The sequence below is a fragment of the Carcharodon carcharias genome, chromosome 17 (assembly GCF_017639515.1).
Source record: "Carcharodon carcharias isolate sCarCar2 chromosome 17, sCarCar2.pri, whole genome shotgun sequence".
In the NCBI taxonomy this organism is placed as follows: domain Eukaryota; kingdom Metazoa; phylum Chordata; class Chondrichthyes; order Lamniformes; family Lamnidae; genus Carcharodon; species Carcharodon carcharias.
This window is the reverse complement of record NC_054483.1, coordinates 77114819-77131239: the sequence shown is the minus strand read 5'-3', so window position 1 is coordinate 77131239 and position 16421 is coordinate 77114819. Positions and strand designations below refer to the sequence as shown.

Genomic DNA, 16421 nt, shown 5'->3' with positions numbered 1-16421 from the left:
ACTAGAGTTGCAAGGCAGCACCACGCTTTAGCGATACACCTCTGGACTTGATGCTGCAGGCTGTAAGGGCCCACAGGGTGACTCTGTTCCCTGCAGATAGGAGAAAGAAACCTGCCTCCAAAAACAAGCAGATGTGGTTGAAAGTGACTGAAGTCAGCAAAACAAGTGTGGTGGCTCGCTCCTAGATACAATGCCATAGAGGATCAATGAATTAATCAGGAGAGGAAAGTTGAGTGGTACAGTACATTCAAGTATATCCTGGCATTCATCTTAAGCCAAACCCTCTTAATCTGCCTCCCCAAGCCTTTTCCCTGCACATCACTCCTTACGCTGATAAATCTCAGAGGTGTATCCATCCTTCTCTGTCAGGGCACCTCCTCACATTCCCATCTCACAATCTACCAGTGACACTCACCCTCCTTGTAATACAATGACATATCCATCCCTCACAGTGACCCTTCACAAATGTTATCCTTCCATGCTCTCAAAACATTCCACTTCTCAAACTCATGGGTCTCTTCCTCCTTGCAGGAAAAGAGTGCACAGAACATCAAGGACAGGAAAATAATTGATGATGGTCCTCCAGTCATCTCCACTCTGAAAACTGCAGAGGTGGAGGTGCTGGAGCTAAGTTGGGTCATGACATGCCTGGCTATTGGAATTGGAGAGAGTTTGGGGTCTTCCAGCTACTTGGTGACAGGATTAAATATCACAGTCACACATACAATACTCACTCATGTTAACTTGATGTCAGCAGGCAATGAAAAATAATAAAAGCAAAATACTACAAATGCTGGAAATCTGAAATAAAAACAGAAAACGCTGGAAAAACTCAGCAGGTCTAACAGCATCTGTGGAGAGACAGGGTTAACTTCAAGTCCATATGACTTCTTCAGAGCAGGAAAACGATAATATGCAAAATGATGAGTTAAACCCTCTTATCTCGTCAATTCTAATTCATGTCTTTCATCTCCCTCATCCCTCAAGCATCCCTCAGGTGATGGTGCTGAAGGAGTACGAATACTCCTGAGGGGTTTCTGGAGATGCATCTTCATAGGACTCAATTTTGCCCTCCATCGGTCCAATACACATGCCTTGGTAGGGCCACCAGGGTAGCTAATTGGCTTGTCGCATGGTGTACTACACATCACAAGTGAGAAGCAGCAGGAGGCGGAGACAGGGATAGCAGTGGAAAGCCCCCTTCAGAGGGTGCAGGAGCTTGCAAGCTCTGCTCAGCCAGATGCAGATGCTGAGTCTTGGGGTGTTATTTACAAAAAGGACTATTCTGGAATAGGAGCAGGAAATGTGTGAGGCACTGTAGACAATGGAGAAAGAGTGACCAACTGCATGGAGCATCAGATATGGAAGTCAACCGAGTGTATGCTGGCCCTCACCAATGGCCTGTACACTCAGAACGCCATCTTTCCCAGAATGAGGAAACCCTCACCTCGGCTGTTCAGCGTCTGATTTGGCTTTCCCCAAACACTTCTTTATTGAGTTCACAACATTAGACAGTTTTCCATGAGCAAACTGTGTCTAATACCAGCAGCCTTGTGCAAACCATGTGTTGCTGCAATTGTGCTATGCCAAAGGATTAACTACCTATGAGATGGATGTAGGTGGAAAAGAGATTAGAGCCAATGTCAGCATGAACAGCTATTACAGTTTTTGAAGACCTCTACTCAAATAGCTGTCAGAATCACAGCAAAAAACTGTAGAGTCTGAAAAGTGCAGTGATCTCAACCACTGATTTAAAAAACACAGCAACTGTGATTTTAAACTAAATTTTATTTACAATAGAGAACTTCATTGACACACATGCATTTTTACAAATCCATAAATGCAGATCAAGTCTAGACTCTTAAGGCTTCACTGAAAATTGGCAAGACTTCTCTTGCAGTAATATAATGTACAGTAAATTGAAACTTTGAAGACACAATACATGGGGACCCATAAAAAGAAACAAAGAAACAAACAAAAAATTAATCCCAATATCTAATGCAGCTCATCTAATCATTAAAGAACCAATCTCCCTGATACAGGAACTCATATCACTTGTCGTGTGCCATACTACAATACAGCAGACAGTAAAAAGAAAACTTCCATGGACCATTTGAATGCTAGGTACATTAAACAGTCCTCAGTGGAAAGAGAAATAGTGCATTGAAAATGTGGTGAAATCCCCAATGTCCACATAGGTCAGCCAACATTACTGCACCACTGGCTTTATTGCACTCAGAATTTTTTCCCCTATTTAAAAAAATTTAGGCAACATTAACTCTTCCCCATTTTGGCAATCAGTTCATCACAGATTTTTGTCAGTTCTTCTACTTCCTTATTCTGAAAAGAAATAAGAAACATATTGAATGTACACTTTTCAGTGCTTAAGAGGAGGCACAAGTTGTGCTACTTTAAAATTGCCACCCTGATGAAGACACACATAAGCATGACAACCTAATCTCTTTACAGCTATTCGTCGGAAAATCTATGTGGTTTTGTTGCAGAGAAAAAAAATTGAACAGGACAAAAAGTCTTTGCACTTGAGTGCCTTTTTTTTAGAACACCCACCAGAATGAATTCCATAGCTCTTGGCACCATGTTATATCTGCTCCATGGTTGCTGTTTGAAATGAAGGTTTACAGAATTCTATGAACAAGTCCTGTGAATTATGAATTAAAAAGACAGGACTCCAAATGAACAAAAAATCAACACGCCTTGTAAATATTTCACTAATAAGCTGGGTGATTGAAGGGTTCCTCTAGGATTTCTGACTGTTATGTGCTGAGCATATTTTAGAACAGAATTGCACCCCAGAAGGTACTGCAATAGGCCCCTGACCACCTGTGGGCCACCCTATATGAGATTCACTTATAGAATTTCGTTCTAAAATTGGGGTTTCTTAGGTTGGGTTCATAAGCTTGAACAAGTGTAGAAGATTAGGGCATAATGGACTGGAATGCATTCTGGAACGCACTGTCTGGAAGTTTGGTGGAGGCAGATTCAATCGAGACTTTCAAGAGGGCATTCGATGATTTTTTGAATAGACACAATGTGCAAGGGTACAGGGAAAAGGCAGGAAAATGGTGCTAAATCAATGCTCAGTTGGAGAGCCATTGCAGACACGATGGGCCGAATGGCCACCTTCTGCACCGAACAATTCTGTGATTCTGTGATAATGGAGGAGAGGGTTTTCAATTTTGGTTTAACCAGAACAACGCATTAGAATAAGATGCACTTCGGTGCTGGTTACCCACTAAAGTATCTAAATTTAATAATCGTGATGAGCTTGATAGATTTTCGATAATAACCTCCTTTTGAGCTGTGGGTAAAAACAATAACAGACAATAAAGGGAAGGCTTATTCTTCAACTTTAGCATTGCAGTGAAGTGATTTCTGTGATGCTGAAACTGGTAATCTACCTATGTCAGATCAGTAATTGGACTCCCCAGGGTACTCAGTTTCCCAAAGTGAAACCTTTAGCAGCTGAGGACCTCATTGCAAGTACAAGATATGTTTTTGCAATGAAAATGCAGTCTTTAAAAAAAACACAGGACCAATGTTGCAATTGCCTTTAACATGTAATGTTGTGAAGTCATGTCATTGATGTCAGGAATGTAGGAACAAATGGAGATGAAAACTGACTCTGGATTGTTGGGCCGATGGCTGGGGTACCTATATAAATCAGCTCAGCATATTCATATTTAACTAACGTTGAATAACTCTCAGAACCCTTTGTGCAGTACCCATAGATTTCAGAGAAAACCAAGAATAGAAATATAATGTGGCAATGCAAGTATGGTTGTCTATATCTTTCAGAAGACAAGTGTAGCAACCAACTGGGATATAGCTAGATTTCAACATCTTAAAGTTCTGCCAGCGGCAGAAATTACATTTTAAAATACTGCTCAAAGAGTTACAAAGTATCTGACTTATCTGGTATTAAAAAGACATTCACCCCTATACATATTTAATTACCTTTTGTTCTAAGGTTCTCTCCAGTGACTCGACTTTCATCTGTTCTTTCCGTAAACTAGCCTGAAAGGCTGCCTGCTCTGATTTGGACTTGGCTCGTACTTGAGCGATCTCAGCATTGGCCCTAAAAATGCAATTGGTTTTTCAATGAATGTGTGTGTCAATGTCAGTGTTTTAAAAACAATATTAGTTCATCACATGCTAATTCCAAGTCATTTATATATAGACAATATATAAATTTAACACTTGTAGAGATAACTCAAAGAAAATAAAGATTTAAGTGGGGATTGTTAAAAGTAAAAAATGTGTTAATCTTCTCTAGTGTTTGATGCAAGTTAATTCCCATTATTAATTTAAACTAATGCAGCAGGGAATATCAATTTATTGCACTGCAATTTGCAAAATATAAAACATTTAAGATTTAAGACAGGAAATTCAACCTTAATTTCATACTTAATCTTATTGTACAGAATATTTATCACACTTGTTTTCAATGTTACACAGATGAAGGGAAAAGAAACAAAATGAACTGCAAGATTGGAAATTCCTCACAATATCCCACGATATGTACATCATTGCCAGCACACAACTTATTATCAAGTAGTTATCCAGTCAGCCCTATCATAGACATTTTTCATCCATTTCCACCTTTTGCACAATTGTGATTATTGATGCCAAGACAATTATGTATTCTCTATTAGTTTCAACTGTCATTTGGCTCCCCTACATCGGACAGAAATATCCCCCCGTCCGGGGGGGTTGTGCAGGGGTGGGCGTAAACCCGATCGGCGCCCCCAGCCGGGGCCATGCCGCCATTTTACATGGGCAAGCTTTAATTGGCCCGCTTAGCGTGACACGCACCCAGGGGGATTGCGGACAGGGGGATTCCCTGAGTTGGGGCCTGTGCTCTTTCGCGCATGCACATAACTGCCTCAGGGAGATTAAGTTCAGAATGAAAGTTTTTATTAAAGGGACATGTTTATCAAATGTTTGAAATTTTTTTATTTAATTAATAAACCCTTCATGAAACCTCATCCCGCCCGTGGATGAGGTTTCGTGAAAAATGTGAAGGCCGCCTGGGCTCTTTCCCTGCCCAACAATCTTAAGGTTGGACAGGCAGCATTCTTAACTACTTTAATTATTTTCTTAATGGCCTTAATAGGTCTTTGACAGTTCGGCGGGTGTGCAGCCTACTCGGCTGCGCGCCAACGAAACTGAAAATCTAAAAGGCACGCGGTGACATCGGGACACCCGCCCGACATCACCGCACATTATTTTACATGTCGGTGAGCAGGCCCTGCCCCCACTCACCGACCTGAAAATTCTTCCCATAGAGTACAAAATACAGAAAGAGAGTTCTGACAAAATGTTGTCCACCTGAAAGATGGAGCTGAATTTTCGTTCCCAGGTCCTGATCTAGTCATCAGGAAGAAATGCAATTCCAGAACCCATAAATGGAGGCTCCAGGACCCAGACAAGATGGTCAATTAAGTGGCTGCACCTGGGAGTCCCATCCAATTAAGGAGGGAGGGAGGGCTTCTGCAGCTGGATTGCCAAAAGGACACCCTCCAGAGAGGGGAGCTGCCAGTGTAGGTAGGAGGAATGAGAGGGTGCCTCAAAGTGGAGGTGGCACCTGAAGAATTTTTCAAAGATTAAAAATAAAAAGTGGCATCAGCTGCTAGACCATCATTTTGGAGGCAGAGCACCACCCCCACCACCACCACCACCAACACCCCCCCGACCACCACCACCACCAACCCCCCCCCCCCCCCCCCCCCCCCCACCCCACCACCACCACCACCCCCACAGGATGGTCTGTGGCCACAGCTGTGACTCTTCAGCAATCGCTGTAGCAGGGTGGGGAATGTTAAATTCAATGAGACATCCATTGCCCACCTACTCCCCAGTCCGCTGTCGGAGGCTGCCTCAATTCATTGGCCAGGCTTCAGCTTCAGCAGGGCACCTACCCACCTTCTGGAAAATTTCAGATAGTTTTTGGCAAGTGTCCTCCACGGGCAATTTAGTTTGCCTAATTGGCTACCCGCTCCTGCTGCAGCCTCAATGGAAACTGATTGGAGACAGGACCATGTGGCAGATCAGCATGCTGGCTGGTACAGGGAAATTGCAGGCTAGCCCACCTCTGGTTCCACCTCTGTATCCCATGGAAAATTCAGTCTACTAACTCTTTGTTTCTCTCTCCTCAGATACTGCCTGACCTGAGTATTTTCAGCATTTTTGTGTTTGCATTTTAGGAAGAAAGAGTATTTACTTATCAAGCTTCTCCTCTGCATGGATTTTGAGAGCATGGTACCGCTGTTCTTCTTTCTTTACTCGGGCGAGGTACTCTTGGGCACATTTCTTCAACACTTCCTCATTCTGCCAAAAATAAAGTAACTGCCCTGAAGATCAGAAAGGACACAAGCAAAAACATTTCCTAGCAGCTGCCTTTTAGGCAGATTTTGAAAACTAACTCCTTTCAGCACCACTCTGGATATTGTTTTGGATGTTGATCTGAGTGAGGTGGCCATTCAGAGGAAATATATACTTCAGTCAGAAATCACTGGCAATATCATTAACCTGCAGGAAAGCAAAACCTACTGTCTTTGCAGGTCAGAGGCTAGGAATCCTGTGACGAGTAACTCACCTCCTGACTCCCCAAAGCCTGTCCCCCACAAGGCACAAGTCAGGAGTGTAAAGGAATACTCTCCACTTCCCTGGATGAGTGCAGCTCCCACAACACTCAAGAAGCTTGACACCATCCAGGACAAAGCGGTCCGTTTGATTGGCACCCCATCCACAAACATACACTCCCTCCACCACCAATGCACAGCGGCAGCAGTGTGTACCATCTACAAAATGCACTGCAGGAATTCACAAGGTTCCTTAAACAGCACCTTTCAAACTCACAACCACTACCATCTAGAAGGACAAGGGAAGCATATAGATGGGAATGCTACCACCTAGAAGGTTCCTTCCAAGTCAGTCACCGTTCTGACCTGGAAATATATCGCCGTTCCTTCACTGTCGCTGGGTCAAAGTCCTGGAACTCCCTCCCTAACAGCACTGTGGGTGCACCTACACCACATGCACTGCAGCAGTTCAAGAAGGCAGGTCACCACCACCTTCTCAAGGGCAACTAGGGATGGGCAATAAATGCTGGACCAGCCAGCGAAGCCTGCACCTGGTGAATGAATTTTTAAAAAATCAAATCTGAGGGTTTGTAACCTCCAAAGTAAAGATTTCAAGAAATACAAACATAGGAATAATGGTCTCGATCTTGCTGTTAGCAGCAAACAAATGGCACTTGTCATTCATCACCCTAACACTTGCCCACAGAATTTCTGCTGACTTTTACCGTGTAACTTATGGTTATCAGATGGAGAAAGCAGCATGGCCCCCTCCACAGGGGATCTGGGATCTTTAGCATGTCCCTTCAACCAATCAATTTAAAGAATTCCTACAGAGATAGGCAGGGTGAAATTTTAGCCCATTCAAAAGCCAGCCACTAAGACCAAGTTAAATCAGTCCTGTAGAGTCAAAACCAGGAAAGATTAGAATATTTAATTCAAAGTCAAATCATGTACAGAAAGCAAAATAAAGAGAGGGAAAGAAAATGGTATTAAGAAAGAAGAAATAAAAGAGACTATTTCTAAATCTAATTTTGATATAACTCCAACAATAATGAAATTCTAAAACAAAAACAGAATTATTTGGAAAAACTCAGCAGGTCTGGCAACATCGGCGGAGAAGAAAAGAGTTGACGTTTTGAGTTTTTCCAGGTAATTGTGTTTTTGTTTTGGATTTCCAGCATCCGCAGTTTTTTGCTTTTATAATAATGAAATTCTGATAGAGTGAGTCTCCACCTTTGTAAAAGTAAATTTTTAGGACCAGAGAGTGTGTTTATCAGTCATTAGCTCACTGTTAAAAAACTCACTAGCACTTGAATGGACAAGCCCCAACTTTTTCTAATGTGTTTACTGGATAACTAGTGGGTAAATATTACAACTGCATACCCTTCATGTGTTTGAATGGTGATTCTATCAAATAGGGTTATACTAAATCTTCTGGGAAACAGAGCCAATCAGACATCAGTTTTCTGATTTCTGAGTTCAAATCTGCATGTGCACACATTGGAAATTGCTGTCCAATTTACTCCTCAAAACTTTTGTCAGTTCAAGTCCCACTGTTAGTATCTTGTCAATTGCATTGTTAATGTCATTACGTTGATAAGTTAAGAGAAACAGGTGATTGTCTTTGAGAACATATAAATAGGGGATAGCTGGGATGCTGAGTGAGTGGGAGGAGATCTGTGAGACTGAACAAGTCAATAAACTCTCTCAATAAAATAAAAGCTCAGTGTCTTGGCTTCAAATTCACCAACTGGCTTGGATCCTATTAACACCAACTCCAGAAATTTAGGCTGGCACTCCATTGCAGTACTAAGGGAATGCTGCACTGTCAGGGGTGCTGTCTCTCAGGTGAGATGTTAAATCAAGGCTAAGTCTGCTCTCCCAGGTGTGCAAAAAGATTCTATGGCACTATTTTGAAGAACAGCAGAGGAGTTATCCAGAGTGTACTGGCCAATATTTATCCCTCCTCAAGAAAACAGGTCATCTAGTGATATCACGTTGTTGCTTGTGCAACCTTGCCACTTGCAAATTGGCTGCCTTGTTTCCTACATTATGACAGTGACTACACTTCAAAAATACTTCATTAGCTGCAAAGTGCTTTGGACATCATGAAGGTGTGATATAAATGCAAACCTTTCTTTTTCTTCTCTCCTCAATAACGATGAGCACTGATAGCCACACTATTATTCATACTGAAAAATCCAGGGCACTGATATATGGTGAATTAAATAAATTATATTTAAAGGGAGTTCCTATGAAATCTACAAATTAAGAAGTTTTTCTCCAAGTTTCTATATTGTATAGAAATTGCCTTCTGTATGACCTGAGATTTTGGGTAAAGTGTAGCAGCCTTCAGCATAAAAATCTAATCTTAATCTTTTCTTCTGAGATACAATATACTAAAGTTTGCTGTAATTTATTACCTTCACATACAACAATCAACTATGTGACTGTGGGTAGCATCACATGCTGCAGCCGTAGCAGCAATCCAAATCATAGGCACTGGCCTAAAGATAAATAGCACCACATTTGTGTGTAACTGGGAAAGTGCAGTGGAAAGAGAGATTAAATAAAAAGTTCCATCTTAAATTTTTTATTTTGTGTGGTCATGCTGCTTGAAGTATCCTCCATTTCTTTTTGAAATTCCCTGTTATAGGAACATTTGCCCCCATGATGCTTAACTTGAAATAAATAGTATTTTTCCTGGAACTGGATGAGAAAATTCCTTCCTTAAATAAACCTACCTTCCGGAAACCCTCTAACACCTCCTTCATCTTCTCATATCTTCTGAAGAGGTCTGCTAGGGATTTCTCTACGGAGTTCAGATCAGACAGAGCCTGATCCTTTTCCATTATTAGCTGCTGCACTGTGTGATGTGAGATGGACTTCTCTCTATGATCATCCTCTGTAGAGAAGAAAATCCAGATTACAAGTAATGTTAAGGGCCATATTCTAAAGTAGATCTCTATAAATTTTTAGTAACATACAGTGAGTGAGAAATATGCAGAATTTTGTTCACATCTTGCTACAGAAGACATTAATTTCACAATTCTAATGCATGAAACTGGAATGCTGGATGTTATAGACAAAAATGCAAGTGTCCTTCTCGGCACTATTTTCTAAAATAGTCTTTAAATGCTCAATTTTCTAACAGAATACTGTATTACTCAAAATTACATTATTTAAAATAACAATGGTACAATCACCAGGAGGTGGAACTAAGGGAAAACAAGAGCGTTAAATCATGAGGAAAAGGGCGTATGCTGAAAACTTAACATCAACTAAATCACAGAAAGCAAACGGGCAGGCAATTACACAGTAGGCAGACATATCACATGTCATCTTCAGTATGAAGAAGCCCAAGGCAACAGCTCCTATCAAGAAATATCTGGCTAAAAATTGGTCTGCACCATATTTTGGGCACCAAGTCATAATTTGCAAACTTCCCGTCCCTGTTTAGGTGGCGGTAGCCAGCATGCAAATTTGGTACTATCACCTTATTTACCTGAACTCACATAGGGTTTAGCACCCAACCAGACCGCTGGCTACCTCAGTGCTCAGCAAGGAACCAGCCAGCATGTGTTAATAGCTTGTGGTGCATCTAGCCTCTGTTCTTAAAGGCAGCCTGGCCCTCTTAAAGGGAAGCTGCACTGCATTTCCAAAGGCTGCTGCTGAATACTATTGGAACCAAGAAAAAGGTGACTTCAGGACAGAGATAGGGTTCCAGGGTCACAGAGGCAGTGCTGGGGGCCTTGATGGTGGAGGTAAATAAGAGGAGAGACACCTCCACAGGTAGAGCTGGGAAGACTGGGGGGTGCTGGAGGCCCTCAAGTACCACTGGACAGGAAGAGAGATACCCTGGTTTCACAGGTAGTGAGAGGGTGGGTGGTGCAGGATGCCCTCAAGAGGATCAGCCTCATAAGAGATTGGGAGGAGGTAGATAGGGAACAAATTAGATTGGTTATAAGGAACAAGCAGCAGTGGCACAAGAAGTCTAATAAACTCACTCAAATGACCAAGGTCTTCACAACCTCTCCTATATTCTTTCATGGCATGTAGGCATCACTGGCAAGGCCAGAATTTGTTACCCATTCCTCAAACTGAGTGACTAGTTAGGCTATTTCAGAGGGCAGTTAAGAGTCAACCAGATTGCTGTGGGTCTAGAGTCACATGTAGGCCAGACCAGGTAAGGATGGTAGATTGCCTTCTGAACCACTGGGCTTTTACAGAAATCGATGATAGTCTCATGCTCACAATTATTGAGGCTAGCTTTATATTCCAGATTTATTAATTGAATTTAAATTCCATCAGCTACAGTCGGATTTGAACCCGTGCACCCAGACCATTAGCCTGAGCCTCTGGATTACTAGACCAGTGATATTACCACTACGCTACTGTCTCCCCTTATCCTCTGCAATACCAACCTCCCAGGCTACTTAATGCACTACACCACCATCACTCAGCCATCAGCAGCCCCTGACAGTCAGGACTCGCATCTAAAATGCAAATACTCTACTTCACTCTCACACATCTACCAATGCTGCCAGGCTCACACCCACTTCTTGCTGCCTTTGTATATCTCCAGCTATTCAGTTATGGCAGTGAAATCACCCCAACACACTTCTACACAATCAGTGACATTCTTTCCTCTCTTTTGCAGGACATGGCAGCACACAACAGAAGAGAACAGCGGAAACAATGGGGGATAAGGACTCCTGCATCTCCAACACAGGAGATAGCTCTTGGCATTATGCAGTTGGCTGAATTAGAGACCAGGGCATCTGGCTTTGCTGAAAATACTGAGGATGATGGAATGTTCCTACCTTATGCCCCTTGTCAATTCCCAGCTCACACTCATCCTATCTGACAAAATGAACAAGCTGCTGATTGTGTAACTATGGACCTCTTATTTTCCATCCCATTTCCCCTTCCCACACACCCAGTTCCGATTTTCTGCTTTCAGACATTGGAGAACTGCTACTTACTCAACCAGCCCAACAGAAGGAGGAGAAGGAGCAACAGTACAGTACTGATGAAGAGGCCCCGACACTCATTGCCACCAGCTCAGATTCTGGCAGTGCATGTACCATAGATAGTGGTATAAATTTGGAATCAGCACGTGCTGAGTCACCTAGCATGAATGGACTGCAGCCACACCGGGTGGAAAGGATGGTGCATGTGCCAGCTCCCCTACGGCTGCAGAGGTCTCTGATGAGGACCTTGATGGAGCAGCATTCAGGAGAATGCTGTAGAAGATACGTACAGAAATGCTGGGTAAGTTGGCTGTCCTGATAGAAGATTTACTAGACTAATACCACGAATGGGTGGGTTGGGCTATGAGGAAAGCCTGGACAGGTTAGGCTTGTACCCAATGGCATTTAGAAGAGTAAGGAGTGACTTAATTGAAACCTTTAAAATCCTGAGGGGTCTTGACAGGATGGATGTCGAGAAGATGTTTCCCCTTGTAGGAGAATCTAGAACTAGGGGTCACTGTTTAAAAATAAGAGGTCGCTCATTTAAGACAGAGATGAGGAGAAATTTTTTCTCTTAGAGGGTTATGAGTCTTTGGAGCTCTTTTTATCAAAAGGAGGCAGAAGCAGAGTCTTTGAATATTTTAAGGCAGAGCTAGATAGATTCTTGATTAACAAGGGGATGAAAGTTATCAGGGGTAGGCAGGAATGTGAGGTTGAGGTTACATTCAGATCAGCCATGATTGAACTATTGAATGGCGGAAAGGGCTCGAAGGGCCAAGTGGCCTATTCCTGCTCTTAATTCGTATGTCCGTATGTAAACTTTCTGTCACTCTCAAAGAGCATGGAGAAACTGGCTCCAACTTGGCAGAGGGCATCACGCAGAGTTTACCTCTCTGCAGTCTCTGCTCCATTTCCCTGTTGTTCTACAGACCCAAAGGCACTGCAACAGCAGCCCCGATTGCAACCTTAGCGTGGACAGGTCACCAAGATTTCTTTGCTACTTGTGAGGATGCAGTAATACTCCATGCCAAGTTTAGGAATGCACCACAATCCCTCCAAAAGCCCTCCAGAGTACTTTCAGAGACTTTGCAATAGCCAAAGTTGATCAAAATCACCTGATCTGCAATTTTGGTGCCTGGTCCTCTAAGTAACACTAGTGCTGGGCTCTCCTTGCAGTTGAACACTTGTTCTTTGGCAAGTGACATGCAAATTCATTAAATGGACCTGCGTAGTCCAAACTTGGAAATAGAGTGTTACATCAGCTGGTCAGACCATATCAGAAGTGGCTGAAAGCTCAGTGCACACCAGGAAAAGGACAATTGGATTTTGTAGAGTTAGTTCCAGTAGCCCTACGGATCCAAATTTGGTGTCCACCACTTCTAATTGACAAGGCAACAAGTGCTATTCAATTGCAGACACAATTACCTCTTGAAAATCAACTCTAAACTATGTTTGGGTAAATAATAGACAAAAATAGCTAGAAGACTGACATCAGATACATCCTAAATGCATCTTATTCTAAGGTCCGTGTTTCAAAAACAAACCCCTACATCTGCCTGGTGACAGAATTTGGAAAACCTGCTCATCAGGCCCTTCATCTTGAAACCAGTACAAACCAAAGCCATACAGCCCAATGATGAGCTTGACATAGGAACATAGCACTTAGGAGCGGGCGTAGGCCATTCGGGAGTAGGCCATGCTGCATGACAGAGACCATCCTCCACAACTGGGCAGAATATTACGCTCAGCGTGCAGTCATGCGCCCGACACACCCGAGCCTAAAATGATGCACAATGATGTTGGGCATACATCCTGACGTCATCGTGCATCATTTTACGCTCAACTCTGGCGCACACCCGCCAATAATTAAAAGGCCTATTAAGGCCATTAACAATCTAATTAAATTCAAATTTACACTGCCCATCCAACCTAACGGTTGGCGGGCATGCGAAAAGGCCAAGTGGTCTTTACATTTTTTAAGGAAACCTCATCCACGAGCGGCATAAGGTTTCCTAAAGCAAATAAACATTAAAAAGAAACTGTATTTTTGAATTAAAATCATGTCCCAGCTCATGTGACAGAGTAACATGAGGGGACATGTTTTATTAACTGTTTATTCTCTTCATTATCTTTTTTACACAGCGCTTCAATCTCCCTCAGGCAACTCCGTGCCTCAGGAAGATTGAAGCGCTTTCTTGTGCATGCGTGAACTGCACGCTCAGCCCTCTCCCCCTCCTCCCCCCGCCCGCAAAGGCAGCGCTCACCACTGCCGCTCACGATCCACACAGGGTGGGCCTTAATTGGCCCACCCATGTGAAATCACAGTGTGGAGCTGATCGTGGGTGGCAGTCGGCTTCCTGACAGCCCCCGCCCGCCCCCGCCGAGCACCGCCAGCAAGGGCTAAATCCTGCCCAGAAAGATGTGGTTAGATCAACTGCTCTTGACAAGACAACAAAGCAATGTCATAAGACTTTCCTGTATTCATGACTGCCAAAACCAAAACTGTTACTAATGTTGCACCTCCACATTTCCATATTAAATAAAGGGTTCATGCACCATAGCAGAAAAAATCCTCACACGTTTATGCTTGCCTATAAAATCTCTGGACATTGTCTGGAACTCTGTCCTTTCTGTACAGAAGTGAAAATGAAGAGTTAATGTAAACTTGCTGAACGAGAATTTTTGAAACAGGAATCATAATCCCTTTATTATAGCAACTAGGAGCCAAATCAACCATTCAGCTGGCTCCTGCTCCTCAGTGTAAAAATAGCAATTTTTTGCCCTCACTTAATTACCTCTGTGGCATCTCTATGTCAAAAGGGTTAAAGCAAGATCCTGCTGTTACTTTTCTGCTGGTATAAAAAGAGCTGCTGAAAATAAATTAGTACTGGGCATCTTAAATGACCTTTCCACCTTAACCCAGAGGCACCAGGCCAATTGCAGCATATCCATCTGAGATCAGCTCATTCATCATAGATGGGATCAAATGTAGGACTTTCTTTGCCCGTATGGTTCAACAACCCACTGCCTTAACCAGTTGACCCAGTGGAGGAAATCATAATATATTTAAAAGCAAATCCTGCAACTTAGCTAAAAAACTTCTAATGGTTTTCATGGCTCCAAACCCTCATTTCAGTTAACCCTGCAGTAAAACCACATTGCCACATGCAAAGCGAGAAACATTTGCATTGCATGACAGCCAGGTCCTTCACCAGTCTTTCTCATGCACTGCCATATAAAAAAAAATCTTGCAATTTAAATTAAGCATCTTACCACAAAGTTGAACATTTTAAATAATAGAACTAGATTTCAGAGTGTCATCGACCTGAAAGGTTAACCCTGTTTCCCTCCACAGATGCTACCTGACCAGCTGAGTTGTTCCAGCAGTTTATATTTTTATTTCAGATTTCCAACATCCACAGTATTTTGCTTTTGATTTCAAAGCAATTGGGTATTCTAAAAGCTCTATTTGATTATGGGAAACCTGTGAATCGTTCATGGGCACCAAACTATCCAGTTATCCAAAATCTTTGCACTCCCAGCAATCACAAAGGTCAAAATTATGAAACATCCATTTTTATCAAAGCTGCAATGAGCTGCAACATGTCAATATTCCATCTAATATACAAAAGAGAAAAAACAATCACAGCACACAGCTTGAAGTCTCTTAATGCAGCATGAAACCATCTGGTGGCTGCACAACAGCAATTATTTCATTCATAGACCCCTAAATCAAATTTTCAAACATGAGATATTACTTTAGTGTCTGCTCCCCAAGTTTATTAAGAAATTTAAAAATAAAATGGAGCTTCACATTAATATTAGTAATTTGTACATGATTTCACAAATTGTGTTCTTAGTACGTGTCTTTGTAAGACCCAGGTAAATAACACAATTCAAAATACAGGTTGTTGTAACTCATCTGGTTTATAATCAATCTTCTCAATAGGTGGTTTGTCTATAGTTTCAGACGGGATTTGAAAATATGGTGTGGACAATTTTTTTTTAGCTTTATTAGCTAAATCCTTTGTAAAAGAAGTTTATAGTACCAGGTTATGAAACCTAAAATAAACGCTTAAAGGGCAAACAAATTTATGCCCTTATAGATTCACATGATGAGCACGTAGCACTGTACATTAAAAATAAAATGGTTAGCAGGCAGCCACAACAACTTTCTAATTTCTGGGCTTTGAATTTTTTCTTGTGGAATCCTGACCTTAAGGCCTGAAAATAGAAAAGGGATGACAAGGAGAATAGGGCCGATATAATGATAAAAAAATTAAGGTCTGTGTTCCCATTCCTGATTTTCTCCAGTGAATATGCTGAAATTGTTCATGTGGTTATTTTGGGTTAGGACAAAATGGATGCAAAATTTGGATCTGCTGGAGTCAGAGCTGTGAAACCCAGAACTGCTGAAAATGGTAGGCTCACCACATCCAGCCACTTCTGGCACAAGTCACACAGCAACCCAGGCTTGAATTGCGAGCACAATCATGCTATGCTTGTGCCAGAAGCATGCAGTATGGAGAGCTCGAGACATCAAACAGTTTCTCAGGCTGATTTGACACATGTTCTGCCATTTTGGACCAAGCGGGTCCAGTTAACAGCCTTTCATAATCACTCCCAGTTGAGCATGCTTGCAGTGACAGAAGGGACCTCCTCCCCCATCTCACGAATGTTATTTGAAGGCCAGCCACTCAATTTATAGGTAAGGTGCTTTTGACTCTTTTGTATTTTAGAGTAGTTTTGGTGATTTGTTGGATTTTGAAGCACCTTGACAGGGAGGAGGTCATGGAGTTTTCTGCCTTGTCAATAGAGAGCCTGTTAGAATTCTGGGCCCTAAAGT

General features: G+C 42.3%; 1 protein-coding gene across 7 annotated transcripts in view; it reads right to left on the bottom strand.

The window, feature by feature from the left end:
* Positions 1–1770: 1770 nt before the first annotated feature.
* The window catches only part of LOC121289978, a 201120-nt gene continuing 186469 nt past the window's right edge, over positions 1771–16421 (bottom strand). For all 7 annotated transcript variants that reach the window (XM_041210004.1, XM_041210005.1, XM_041210006.1 and 4 more), the window contains 4 exons: positions 9347–9507; positions 6242–6348; positions 3976–4096; positions 1771–2340 (listed from right to left, as the gene is read on the bottom strand). In XM_041210004.1, the coding sequence (XP_041065938.1) occupies positions 2275–2340; positions 3976–4096; positions 6242–6348; positions 9347–9507 (455 nt within the window). In that variant the 3' untranslated portion in view covers positions 1771–2274. The remainder of the gene's footprint in view (positions 2341–3975; positions 4097–6241; positions 6349–9346; positions 9508–16421) is intronic.